Below are 11,814 nucleotides of genomic sequence, written 5' to 3' on the forward strand. Positions count from 1 at the left end.
CCATTCCATACATTTTACTATTCCCTATTCCGGGTGGTTTCTCTGCGCGCCAAGATTTGTCCGTCGCCTTTGAGGACTCACTTATAAGAACACCTGAAGATGCAGGAGATATAGGTGTGGTCCAGGGCAAGCAGTACCCAGAGCACCACTGACCGAGTGTCTTATCCTACCCGGAGATTCATAAGTGTAAAAGTTCTCAAAGGTTTGTTTCTTAAGCTTGTGTACAGTCTCCTACAAAATAAATGAAGGTCTGTTAGAAAATCAGAATCCATCACAAATGGTACAGAGTCCATAATATTTTATGACTAGATATGCACAGGGTATATTTAATAAACAGGATACTGCATTACAGAATAACAGTGTTTGTGAACTTCATATAAGCACACTTTTGCACATTTTACAAAACGAGAAATAACAGAAGGGGAAAAAGTGCTTTTGAGTGATTATTTTGTGCAAAACCTATCTACACATCACATATGCAGTAATGCGGGGTAAATAATGGCTGCATCGGCCATCTGCACACATCTGCCTACAATCTGTTATCTGAGTGCACCATGTACGTTTCCAGCACTATGTACAAACACGCAAGCTAATGCAATGAAGCATGTTACGTGAGAACAGAACGAAACACCAATAACATGAAGTGTCAGATAGCCAGTGTCAGATACAGCTCATTCATTCATTTATAATGCCCAACCTCAGCATGTGCTGACACACACATACACACACGCACGCACAAATTACAGTCTCTACCAAAAAGTAAACATAGCATGCAGCAGTGTTAGAAGGAATTACAGTGAAAGGAAACATAGTATGCCTTTACAATATCTTATCAGCATGGCACTAACACGGAACGGCAACTGAGGATGAAGTGACGGAGCCAACAGTCATTAAAATGTAATAAAAGACCATCAGCTTGATACAAATAATAGAACATACACCCATTTTAAAAAAATGTAAAAAAAAACACCAGCGGGTTTGACAACACAGTATTGCCTTTGTAAAGGATAAGGCACTAGGACCTGGGGACAGCTAACATTGTTTCTGGCTAGAGGGCATGTTTTGTACCACAGCGATATTGTAATATGCCCAAGAACACATCACAGTCATATCAGTCTATGTGTATAATGACCCATGTCAAACCAAAGTATCAACAAATTCAGTCCATTAGCCCAGGACCTCATTTAAGTCAGCCTCACATTAAGATACATACGATAAACACGTAAGCTGGTCCTTAGGATGACTAGGGGACCCCTGCACATGGGTCTTTAGTCAGGAGACAGAAACGGTATGTGGCATGGGAACCCTCACGGCCAACAAATCTGATCACCTCTGCACAGCGAGGTGCACAGTCCAGGCTCCCAAAGGAAAATCGGCCCCGGGATTTTGGTTCCAACTATCTGGCATCGCCAATTAGCTCAAGACAGATGTTAGAACGTAATATAGTAAAATCTCCATTCCGCCTGCACTGGCCACCACACAGCTGGTCGGTAAATCTGACAGATTCATTTTCGTCTCCAAATATTTAAAGATAAGACGAGGTTTTAGGTTTTTGTGCATTAGAGAAAGCATGTGCAGTGTTCACCCAAAATGCCTTAAAAAACCTACCATAAGTGTTAAAAAAAAGCATAACAACACAAGGCAAAAATATATTTGAGCGTCACCAAGAGCATCAAAAAGGTCTGTAAAGTGTGAACCCTCAAGTAACATTATTTCCCGTCCCGGTGGTTTACGTGTTCTGTGATACAAGTCACTCTAGTGGCACAGCAGAAATGCACAGGTTGTTTAAGGCACAGGCAACCTGTACTATTTTGTCAAAAGTGGTCACATTTGAGCTTCGGTCTATAACTGTAAAGGGACTCTCCACTGGTCCGGTCAGCATAGAATATCTTTTCTTGACCATTTGTACCACCCTCCCCACATGCCTGTATACATTCATCCTTTCCTCAGAGATTAGCGAGGCCTCTTCTCTCGGGTTTTGGTCATTTTTAAACATCTTACTATGATCGTTAGTGATTTTGAGCTCAGCTTTGCGAGCACCCACTAAGTCACCAATGTCAAAATCACGCTCAGCTAGCACAACGTCACCAGGCAAGAGCTTACAAAGGAGACCACAGCTTTCTACCAAAGTCTTATCGCTAACATTGCCAGGTGACCCCCTGGAAACAAACATGACCACCCCCTGGGGGGCGACGCCGATCACATATTTGAGCTCACTAACAGAGGTGGGCCGTGACAAATGCCTGACCACCTCTGCTGTCTCCGTCGGTGATTGACGGTTTGCGTCCACGCTGACTGCTTTTTCCAGAGACACCGTGAAGCAGTCTAGAATCACAGCGCAGTCTGGATGAGTCTGTCTCACTGCGGCGGGGAGGTTCTTCCGCAGTTCCGTTCTGGAAGGCCAGAACACAGCCGTGGGCACCAGAGTGGTAAACATGATGCTAATGATTCGATGAACCGTCCTGGTTACAGTAGCCACTTTAACTCCAAAACGGTAGGCCAAGTCCTGATTCTTAAGATCAAGTCTAAGTCTCATTAATGTCAGAAGCAACTGTTGGAATTTCGAAAGCTTTGCATTTTTTTCACTCTTCATGTGTGGAACAAGAAGCCACATAACAGTCTCCAACACAAAATAGTTTGGCAACCCTGTATAGAACTGAACCTTTTCTGGGTCATTCCTGAAAGCAACTTCAGAAAGGGACATCTTCTCTAACGATTCCCTCAGTTCCATATTCTCTTTCCGCAGGGCGTTGAGACAGGCCTCGTAGTTGAGTGACTTTACGGTACTGTTTCCGAGCGCCTTATCCCCTTTGCACACGTTTTCGCTTTCGGATACACTTTCATCCTCATCCTCATCGTCATCACCACCACCACCGTCGTCATCCTCGTCCTCCTTTTCTTCGTCATCACTGTTTACCGAGGATTTAGTGCGTTCGGGACCCGGCCGACACCGGAGATGGCTAAGGTCTTCATCCAAGCGCCCCTGACCTTGCAGGTAAAGAAGAGCATTGGCAGCCTCCACGTGTGCTTCCTGTTTGTCATAGGGTTCAAAGGCTGCGGCTTCCTGTATGTTTGGGGATAGCGGGGCAGACGTGAAAACAGAGGGAACATAGTCTGGAGACCGAGGATTCTTTACCTGTTTACCTATGATGAGAAAACAGCAAATATCACGAGCAAGCTCAATGGACAGTGTAATAAAATTAAATAAACGATACGCTGTCTGCTTGCTTCATTCATGCAGGCTTCCAAATGCAAAAACCCAGGCTTGCACCATTTGCAGGTGATGCAGCCATGTGTCAGCTTCCCTGCGAACCGCCCGCACGTTACCTGATATGAAGTGCGTGCTGCAGAGTCTGCTGCCCTCGTTCGGTACCCAGCCCTCGCGATTCACGGCGGCGATCCACCGCTGCTTCCTCTCTGGGTCGCGCGGAAACCTGTAGAAGGACAGCGTGGTGCCAGGCGTCCTCCTGTTCCGACAGCCTGCTACCACGCACGTGTGCACCATATTAGGAAGGCCAGACGCTGCGCCAGCGTTCAGTCTTCGACCGCCGAGATTAATATTCTGACTCCCAAAATGGCGGGCGGCGGGTATCGCCCGTAGAAATGCATGGGCACTGCGGACGACGCGAGCTTCCGTCGTCGCTCGCGATTGGTCGCGGGGCCGTTTCGCGAGCTTCGGCGCGACGTCATCGCGAGGCGTCCCGCGCAGCGGTCTTGAGCTCGACGCGCGCGGCCGGGGAGAAGCTAAGCTAAGCTAGTTAACGGTCTGAAGCGAGCGGTCGCGGGGCCTTGTTCTGTTTTCGGGGTGGCAAGCTTGATCGCGATGGCTGTGGAGTCGAGAGTTACGCAAGAGGAAATCAAGAAGGAGCCGGAGAAGCCGGTGGACCGAGAGAAGGTACCCCGACTTTAGCGGTATACACCGGGAACGGGTACTCAGCCTCGGGTAAAATGGCTGAAGCTCGCTAGCAGCTAGCTAGTGTCAAACATTTTTGGTATTCATACTCAAATATTGACATAGTTACGGCTAAAGCTCTATCGCTATCCGTGTTATTTGCGGCTAACGTTACGAATACATTTATGGCTACCACGTAAACAGGTGCGACATCGTTATTTAACGAACAGTCTAGCTAATGCTACCTAGTTAGCCCTGTGCTTCTACGTTAGCTAACGTGGATGGCTAGTTGACCTGCGAGCTAGGTTAGAAACATGTCGCTCGTTTGCTGGCTATGTGGGGTTAAACGTTTTGAATCGTTTGTTTTGTGTTTCGCAGACATGTCCACTGCTGCTTAGAGTCTTCACTACCAATAACGGCCGGCACCACCGAATGGACGAGTTTGCCCGGGGGAACGTGCCGTCGAGCGAGCTTCAGATTTACACCTGGTAATGAAAGGGTTGACTTGTGAATGAACGCCCATCTTACTCCCGGTGGTGGAAATACGATATTTCTCTACGTTTTACTCTAACGTTTATGCAATAGGATGGACGCCACGCTGAAAGAGCTGACCAGCCTGGTCAAGGAGGTTTATCCCGAGGCTCGAAAGAAAGGCACGCATTTCGGCTTTGCCATTGTGTACCCAGACCCTAAACGGCAAGGCTACAGGTAATGGAAAGACGTTTGTCCCTGTTGTATTACCGCCATTCTTTATTTAGGAGGATGATGATATGCCCCCATTTTCCCAGACAGACCTCTTTTGGGGCCTAAAAAAAAAGTCCAGTCGGGATTTCTAAAATCCAAATAATTAACAAGTCCCAAACAGCTGCTGGTGATCTGGTGGCTGGGCATATAGGTGGCCAAAAATTTTTGAGTTTTATGATCACAAGTGAATTAATGACTTCAAGCTAATAAATCATTTAATTTAATTTCTTTGTTGACATGGCATATTCGTATCTAAAGGCTATGAAGGCAATTCTTATTGGTCATGGAAGTGAATAAATAGGCTAAATATTTGAATATAAATAAATGTTAAGTAGTTATATATACGTGCCCAACTTCCATCCTCTTTTGCTACAAGCCAAAATATGGTCACCCTGCTTCAATTAAATTTCGAAATTGCAGAGTTAAAGACATCGGCAACACGGTATCAGGTCGCAAGGGTGCTGACGACTCTATGACGCTGCAGTCTCAGCGCTTTCAGATCGGAGATTATCTTGACATCGCCATTACCCCGCCTAATCGGGCGCCACCTCTCCAAGGACGCATGAGACCCTACTGATCCTGTCCAACTGTCACTCTGCGTTCCTGCAGTCTGGTCTACGGCTGAAGTTTTTTGTTGTATCTTTTAGTTTCTTTATTGAGTTTTTATACCAAATTCATTGGTTCCATATTGTTAGCTTTGAGGTTTTAACAGTCATCATTGCCACCATGTACAGCTTTTGTTAATAAACATAATGTTTTCCTGGTAAACTTATTTGTTTTTTGTTTTTTTTCAGAACAATTTAAGTGATTTAAGGATATTCTGATTCTGGAAATATGTAGTGTTTCTTTGGTACAAAAGAATACACAACACATTGTTCATTTGTATTGTGTAAACACTACAGAACTAAGGACATGCTCATTTGAAGCCTGAATTCTACTTTCACTGATGCACCCCCATTTTAATGTGCTTGTATTAAAAGTATGTGGGGTGTTTGTTTTAGCCAAGTATTCACTGATGGAGCCTACCCCATTCACTCATGTTCAGTTCAACTTTTGTTCACACCACCTGCCAAAGACATACAAGCTCATCTATATGCTATGTGCACAAAATGGACCATGGGAGGGAGGATGGTATTGAAATGTGCAGTTGCTCTTTTGTTTTTTTTTGGTTAGCAACTATTTTTGGGGCTATCAGAATGTAAAGATAAATGAACCAAAAATGACTTACAGCAGCTTAAAGTAATTTTTAAAGCCTCGATATAAATAACTCACTTTATTTATAAATGCTCTTGAGGTGCAGAAATTTGCTATGGCATGATAGGCTGTGATCATTAAAATAGTCTTGGCAAACCATGAGTGCACTGGCATTACCAGCAAGTATAGGATAAATACACAAGAAAACCATTTACAGTATATGCACAAATCAATAGGGGAAATATATAAGGTGCAGGGGTAAATTAGACATTTTAAAGCATGTTCATTAGCAGTTTCCAGAGGGGAGCTTATGAATTAAGGGATGTCTGGGGTGGGGTGATCCCCTCTGATACTCCGTTGGCCTGATTCACTGCTCACTACAGTAGCAGCACCAAACCAAACAGGAAGAGAAGAGGAAATTCTGCTCTCACCAATGAGACTAGCTCAAGGGCAGGTTGGGCAGTGCAGTCTTGTGAACTGTCTCCATGAATACATGCACTTCTGGGCTTTCTTTGTGATGGAAGTGATGTTTTCACTCCAGCTTAAAGTGCTGGAGATGGTGTTGCCTAGGGTCTGTCTGGACTCTACCCCCCAACTGTGGTGTTCTGATTACTAATGGATACTTCCTAAAGCCTCATCATTTCCTGTTTCAGTGGTCTGTAGGTCACTATGACAATCCACCTCCATTTGGTACTTGCTCTTGTTACTGTTTGTAATTAGATCTATGAGGGTCACGTCCTCTGCAAACGTAGGTTGTGCAGCTGAGAGGTTGCTGGAAGTGCAGTTGGTGTATAGCAGAGGAGGTTTGTGTCGTACCTGTGCAAACAGACAGGCTAAGATGTAAAGACCCGGTAGAACAGGCTGATTCCAATTAGGAAGTTGTGGATCTTTCTAGACTGATGGAGCTTGATTTGGGTAAAGTTTGCTCAATAACAAATCAGAAAAGGTTGCCAAGCCAAAGTTGTCAAATATGTGTATCCATATATTGCAGGGTGAAGTACAGACACATGTTTACATCATCCAGAGCTATCTGTCCTGTTTGCAGCCTGACAGAAATGCATCCACACCAGTGCAAGTGCAGAAGATAGACTTGAATTCTATTAACCAAATTGAAAGAAGTTTCATGTACACCATCAGACATAAATTATTAATTTGTGTTAAAATGGGTAAATTTAAAGGAAAGAGCACCCTGTTGACCACTATTTCAGTTCTACGGTGACTCGGATATGCTTCAAGAGAAAACTAAAATGACAGTATAACAATTTCTATAGGCAAGTATATTTTATTTAAATATATTTATTATCAAAATAATGTACTTTTTACACTTAAAATACAGAATAAGTAGATTATTCTATTAATAACTGAGAACATTTTCTACTTAAACAAGAAAATATTTTTGGGAGATTTCATATTCTGAAGTTCCAACTAGCAAGCACTGAACTACCAATAAAAACATTTAATGTTTTTTTTTTAAGCAAAATATATATGCATGGGACCACAGAGGAAATTAAAATGTGTTAATGTCTGGTTCAAGACTTCTAATCTGATGTCTTTGTCAGGATCTTGAACGTTGCATTCCTTCCAAAACCCTGCACGTTCTCCAATCTTTTCAGCTCAACAAGACCCAAGATGTACATGGGGGCCTGAGGCCCCGCCTCCAGAAGCTTCCTCAAATCTTCCATATGGAACACTTCAAAGTTGGGCTCACCATCTGTCAGAATCAAAATTAAGTGTATTGTTTATACGCCGGACGGGTTCGGACGTGAATGTGAGCTAAGAAGGCAGAGTGTCCACTGACCTCTACATCTCTCCTCAGTGACTCGGTTGAGTTTGTCGATTGCTTGGTTCAAACTGGAGAGGGGGATCTGTTTCATGTAAGAGGCCAATCTGTGAAACTCCTCCTCAGACACTGGAGCAAGACTGTGAGCTCTGTCCAGTAGAACAGCAATAATTTAAACAGAGGAAGAGAGAACAATAGTCAAAAATATTTTACATTATGCACTTGATTCCAAGCATGTTGAATATTTCTAGGTTATCGGAATCCAGTATTAGTCACTACAGAACTGAGCTGAGTGAATCTTACTGGCAGACCTAAGCAAAGTCACAGCAGCACATTAAGGAATCAGATAACAGCTAATTTAATTTCCCTGAACAAAATGACTGCATACATGTTACGTGCTTCCTACGTGCAAACTGGGCCACCTGGGGTTGATCACTGGACCGCAGGATAACTGCTGACTGGGGCACACGTCTCTCACCTGTTCTCCTTCCCAGGTGCCGATGTCTGCAAACGAGCCTTCGAGGTTTGCTGTACTGACGTGGCGGTGGGTTTTTTGCAATTTCCCTGAGACACGAGCTTCAAGGTCAAGAGAGCATACGAGATTCAGTGGCTGTAGCCTGGCCAAGGATGTTACAAGCCAACGTTTCATTATACACCCCCATATCTGTAGCGATCCCACAGGACGCGGCAACGTCTTACTTTGAAGATATCCTGCGTGACGGAACTCATGTCAGGCATCTCCGGTGTGCGTGGCTCTTCTTGGAAATCCATGCGGAGGCGTGGGGTGGCCAGACACCAGTCCTGGGTGTGCTCCTCCTCCGTGGGCACAGCAGGGGCCAGGGGATCAGCCCACCTGCCTCCGCCCATCTTCAGCCCGGCAGATCGGTCATGTGGTGAAGAGAACTGGCTTTCACAGAGGCCTGAACCCTGTTAATACGCGAGTCATAAGTAACGGCAGCTACTTACACATGGCAAGGAGCTGCCGAAATAGGACTGCATGCTTGGCATTTCAGGCGTGGTGTTCTTTTCCTGAGGAAGACCGACTGGCATCTGGGGCTGGTCAGATAATGCAACTGTTCCGGGCAAGCACTCCGAGGGCTCCGACAGGCTGGTCAGGGATGGGAGACGATCCTGTCTACCTCCCTGGAACAGTGACAAGGTCACAGTGGGCTAACTGAAAGGATTATATACCGTTGTTCAGTAGGCCTGTAGTAGGCCAATGTGGACACGGATGCACAAGCACACAAACGCACTTCATGAAGTTTACTTTTAACATTTAGTTCACTTTGGTTACTCTCTTGTGAAGACCTAACCCTTACTGCACACTCCTGACCCACACCATCAAGCACTCACGTCTCCAGGATGCCTTCAGCAACACACCTTTCTTGCGCTGACAAGCTTGGTGATATAAGGTGTCTCAAACACAGGAAGTTCAGGCGTTGCGGCTCCGTTACCATGACCAGGGGGGGATTGAGGCTCACTCTCTCTGGTTGACGGAGCAGAGGGTGGAGCCAACTGTTTATTCACTGTAATCTCCAGAATGGAGAAAACAGGCACTTCTGGAGATTCCATGCTCTCTACCAACCGCAAGAGAAAAAAAAAAGAGATGGTGAATTTCTCAGGACAGGGCCACTGGAACTCTCTCTGACACAAGCACATGTGACATGAAAAATCTTATAGTCAAATCATGAGACCTGGGGAATTATGAATAATAATTTTCCTCCTTTAAATGTAGCTGCTAGAAGTTAGCACCAAAATGGGGTAAACACACAAGCACTGATGCGTAGAACTGCACCATCAGCAAACAGGTAGGGCACATTTACAGAGTCTGTGTGGTACAGTGCATGTACAGTCCTGGACAGATAGCATTTTAATTAGTCCAGGAGCAGTACTTGGCAGTATAGTACCTATGCCATATTATGCTACTGAATTAACCAGTGGTGAAGGAAACTGCAGGTAACCTCAGACAGGAAGTTTTAAGTAGTTCTGGCATATTTATAATAATATAATAACATTAATAATACTACAGTTCTCCAAACCCATTAGGATCAAAGAAATTTCATTTGAAATTCAGCTAAAGAAAAAATGAAGGAAGGGGTTTTACCACGGGAACACTTCTGAGATTGGCCACCAGATGGCAGAGTAGAGGTGTTTTGAGGTGGTGTTTTGAGGTGATGTTTTGAAACATCTCCCATTTTGCTTTTAAAGCTACAACACACACAACGCATGTCCACAATTAACACACGTTTCCTACTGGATGCTCACTCAATTACAACTTTCAATGAGATTAATGATGCGAGTCTACCTGTCAGCATTCCTGTCCTTTGTCGGGTTCTTACGAAACAGGTCCATGGTGAAGTCATTATTCAAACACATCGTGTGTTCCGTGATGCCGAAGTCTTCCAGTCGAGGGGTAGGAGCATCCTCGTCCATGCGCAGAGAGCACCTGGGTGTCTTCGGCTGCGATGGCTCCGTCGTCATGACGAACGGGGGCGGGGAGAGAGTCAGGGCTGGGGGACGAGCTACACCATCGGACGGTTCTGCGTTGCCAAGCACCATCTGGAGGTGGAACGTGGAGAGTCCGAAGTCCGAGAGCTGCGGCGTGCGCATCTGGTCGTCGGCTGCAGGAGGCGTCTTCTCGGGCGTTTCCGGAGCCGCAATCCGAACCTGAGCCTCTTCCTCCTCCTCTTCAACCGTCACCCCAGTTAGCCCTCTCCCCGGCACTTCTTCTACAGGACGCCTGGACTCTGTCTCACCTTTACCATTTCCCTCTAGGCAAACAAAGCAAAGTAAATAACAGACGTAGTCTAGTCAACACAGCTCACCATGCCAACAACACTATGCAAAAGTCTACGATTTTGAATGTCTACTTGCTTTAACTTACTACTACCACTAGACAACTGAATGATCTGGACGACTGAAAACCATGGACATAAAGACATACTTGTTAACGTTTGTTTTTAAGGATTACAAATGGTGGATAATACTGAACAAAATGTAGTTGTAAAGTTGCACCTGAGGTTTTTTGGAAAGCCTTTTCTTGTGGTTTGTATCCATATTTCTCATAGTGGCTCCTGATTCTATCAAGGTCTTCGGTGGTTCGCTGTTTCACCACCATGCAGGCCCTAATGAAGCTGCTCAGCTCTGCATTCCCAGCCTGATGAGATGCCACTTGGCTTTGGACCCGTTTCTGAAAACGTGCCCGACTGTTAGTCATCTCTGTGACTGCTAAGACAACAGATGCCAACACGCACCCCAGCCAGACTATAATTACTAACGAGCTCTCGGTGGTTACCTTCAGTCCTCTAACCTCAGAGTGGAGCTCATGTAGTGCCTGGACCGCCCCACTGGCTGTGTCGTCTAAACAAGTTAGTTCAATGAGAATCATCCAACAACATGACCAGGAAAGCCGTAAGACATGCTATAACTTAAACGAGCATGACAAGCGCGATAGGCTGACAATCAATAACAGTCGGGGAGAACATTTGAGCAGCTAAGATCGCGTAACGCTACCTTGCTCTTCGTTGATGTTGCTGCTCGCAGCGTGCTCCAGCTTCGCTCTCTCCGTCTCTAAAAACACGACCAGGTTCCGGACCTGAGCGAAGAAGCGCTGCGACGTTTCCATTGCATCCAAGGGACAGTTTGGAAAAGCAGCTTAACCTAATTAAACTAACGCCAGAGGTTAGCGAGCTAGCTAACGAAATGATTGTTAAACTGAAATCCAGTTTAACAAAACGCCAACGTAGCGTTAGCTAACCTAGCAAGATAGCTAGCTATAATTCGAAAGCTATGTACTTAGTTAGCTAGTTTAGCTGCGTATTTTGCAGGAAAGTCTAGAAAATGCAGCTAGCTAACGTAGCTTAATCTCCCAATATTACAAGATACACTACTTCAGTTGGGATTGTAAATGAACACAATAACTCTATTAAATAGCTGCTACACAAATGCCCACAACTATCCCAACGCTACCTAGCCTTAGGTTTGAGACTTTTCAAATTTAGCGCTCCTTCCGGTGTTAGCCGGAAGTGCGTAAGCCCAGTTGGGTTTCGTTGCCAGTGTGACCTAACGTTTTCCTGCTGCCATGTTTGAAACATATTATCTCATTTCTCTGTTTAATTTTGTGTACCATATACATTTAACAGAGGCTTTTATGCAAAGTGATTTAAAAGTCTGACTGAACACAATTCAGGAGCCCAACAGTGGC

General features: G+C 45.0%; 3 protein-coding genes across 3 annotated transcripts; 1 reads left to right on the forward strand and 2 right to left on the reverse strand.

Moving 5' to 3' along the window:
• Positions 1-283: 283 nt before the first annotated feature.
• LOC113588665 lies at positions 284-3,613 on the reverse strand. The gene is made up of 2 exons (XM_035523007.1): positions 3,328-3,613; positions 284-3,144 (listed from the first exon to the last, which is right to left on the reverse strand). The coding sequence occupies exons 1-2, from the start codon at positions 3,503-3,505 to the stop codon at positions 1,751-1,753; spliced, it is 1,572 nt and encodes a 523-aa protein (XP_035378900.1). The 5' UTR covers positions 3,506-3,613; the 3' UTR covers positions 284-1,750.
• Positions 3,614-3,723: 110 nt separating this feature from the next.
• Positions 3,724-5,408, forward strand: sap18 (Sin3A-associated protein). The gene is made up of 4 exons (XM_027027950.2): positions 3,724-3,895; positions 4,271-4,380; positions 4,478-4,600; positions 5,057-5,408. The coding sequence occupies exons 1-4, from the start codon at positions 3,824-3,826 to the stop codon at positions 5,211-5,213; spliced, it is 462 nt and encodes a 153-aa protein (XP_026883751.1). The 5' UTR covers positions 3,724-3,823; the 3' UTR covers positions 5,214-5,408.
• Positions 5,409-7,120: 1,712 nt separating this feature from the next.
• On the reverse strand, positions 7,121-11,744 carry ska3 (spindle and kinetochore associated complex subunit 3). The gene is made up of 11 exons (XM_027027935.2): positions 11,124-11,744; positions 10,906-10,970; positions 10,626-10,800; positions 9,916-10,381; positions 9,715-9,818; positions 8,991-9,187; positions 8,577-8,753; positions 8,310-8,477; positions 8,089-8,186; positions 7,629-7,759; positions 7,121-7,541 (listed from the first exon to the last, which is right to left on the reverse strand). Exons 1-11 carry the CDS (start codon positions 11,233-11,235, stop codon positions 7,369-7,371), a joined length of 1,866 nt encoding a protein of 621 aa, XP_026883736.2. The 5' UTR covers positions 11,236-11,744; the 3' UTR covers positions 7,121-7,368.
• Positions 11,745-11,814: the final 70 nt, after the last annotated feature.

This window comes from Electrophorus electricus, chromosome 25, assembly GCF_013358815.1.
Source record: "Electrophorus electricus isolate fEleEle1 chromosome 25, fEleEle1.pri, whole genome shotgun sequence".
Taxonomy (NCBI): Eukaryota; Metazoa; Chordata; class Actinopteri; order Gymnotiformes; family Gymnotidae; genus Electrophorus; species Electrophorus electricus.

Excerpts from the sequence above, each read along its gene's own strand:
- ska3 (XM_027027935.2), bottom strand. The coding sequence starts at position 11,235 with ATGGAAACGTCGCAGCGCTTCTTCGCTCAGGTCCGGAACCTGGTCGTG. Across the intron at positions 10,971-11,123 it reads CAACATCAACGAAGAGCAAG|ACGACACAGCCAGTGGGGCG; the intron begins GTAGCGTTACGC and ends TAACTTGTTTAG. Across the intron at positions 7,542-7,628 it reads CACTGAGGAGAGATGTAGAG|ATGGTGAGCCCAACTTTGAA; the intron begins GTCAGTGGACAC and ends TGATTCTGACAG.
- sap18 (XM_027027950.2), top strand. The coding sequence starts at position 3,824 with ATGGCTGTGGAGTCGAGAGTTACGCAAGAGGAAATCAAGAAGGAGCCG. Across the intron at positions 4,381-4,477 it reads GAGCTTCAGATTTACACCTG|GATGGACGCCACGCTGAAAG; the intron begins GTAATGAAAGGG and ends TTTATGCAATAG. Across the intron at positions 4,601-5,056 it reads CCTAAACGGCAAGGCTACAG|AGTTAAAGACATCGGCAACA; the intron begins GTAATGGAAAGA and ends TCGAAATTGCAG.
- LOC113588665 (XM_035523007.1), bottom strand. The coding sequence starts at position 3,505 with ATGGTGCACACGTGCGTGGTAGCAGGCTGTCGGAACAGGAGGACGCCT. Across the intron at positions 3,145-3,327 it reads CAGCACGCACTTCATATCAG|GTAAACAGGTAAAGAATCCT; the intron begins GTAACGTGCGGG and ends TTCTCATCATAG.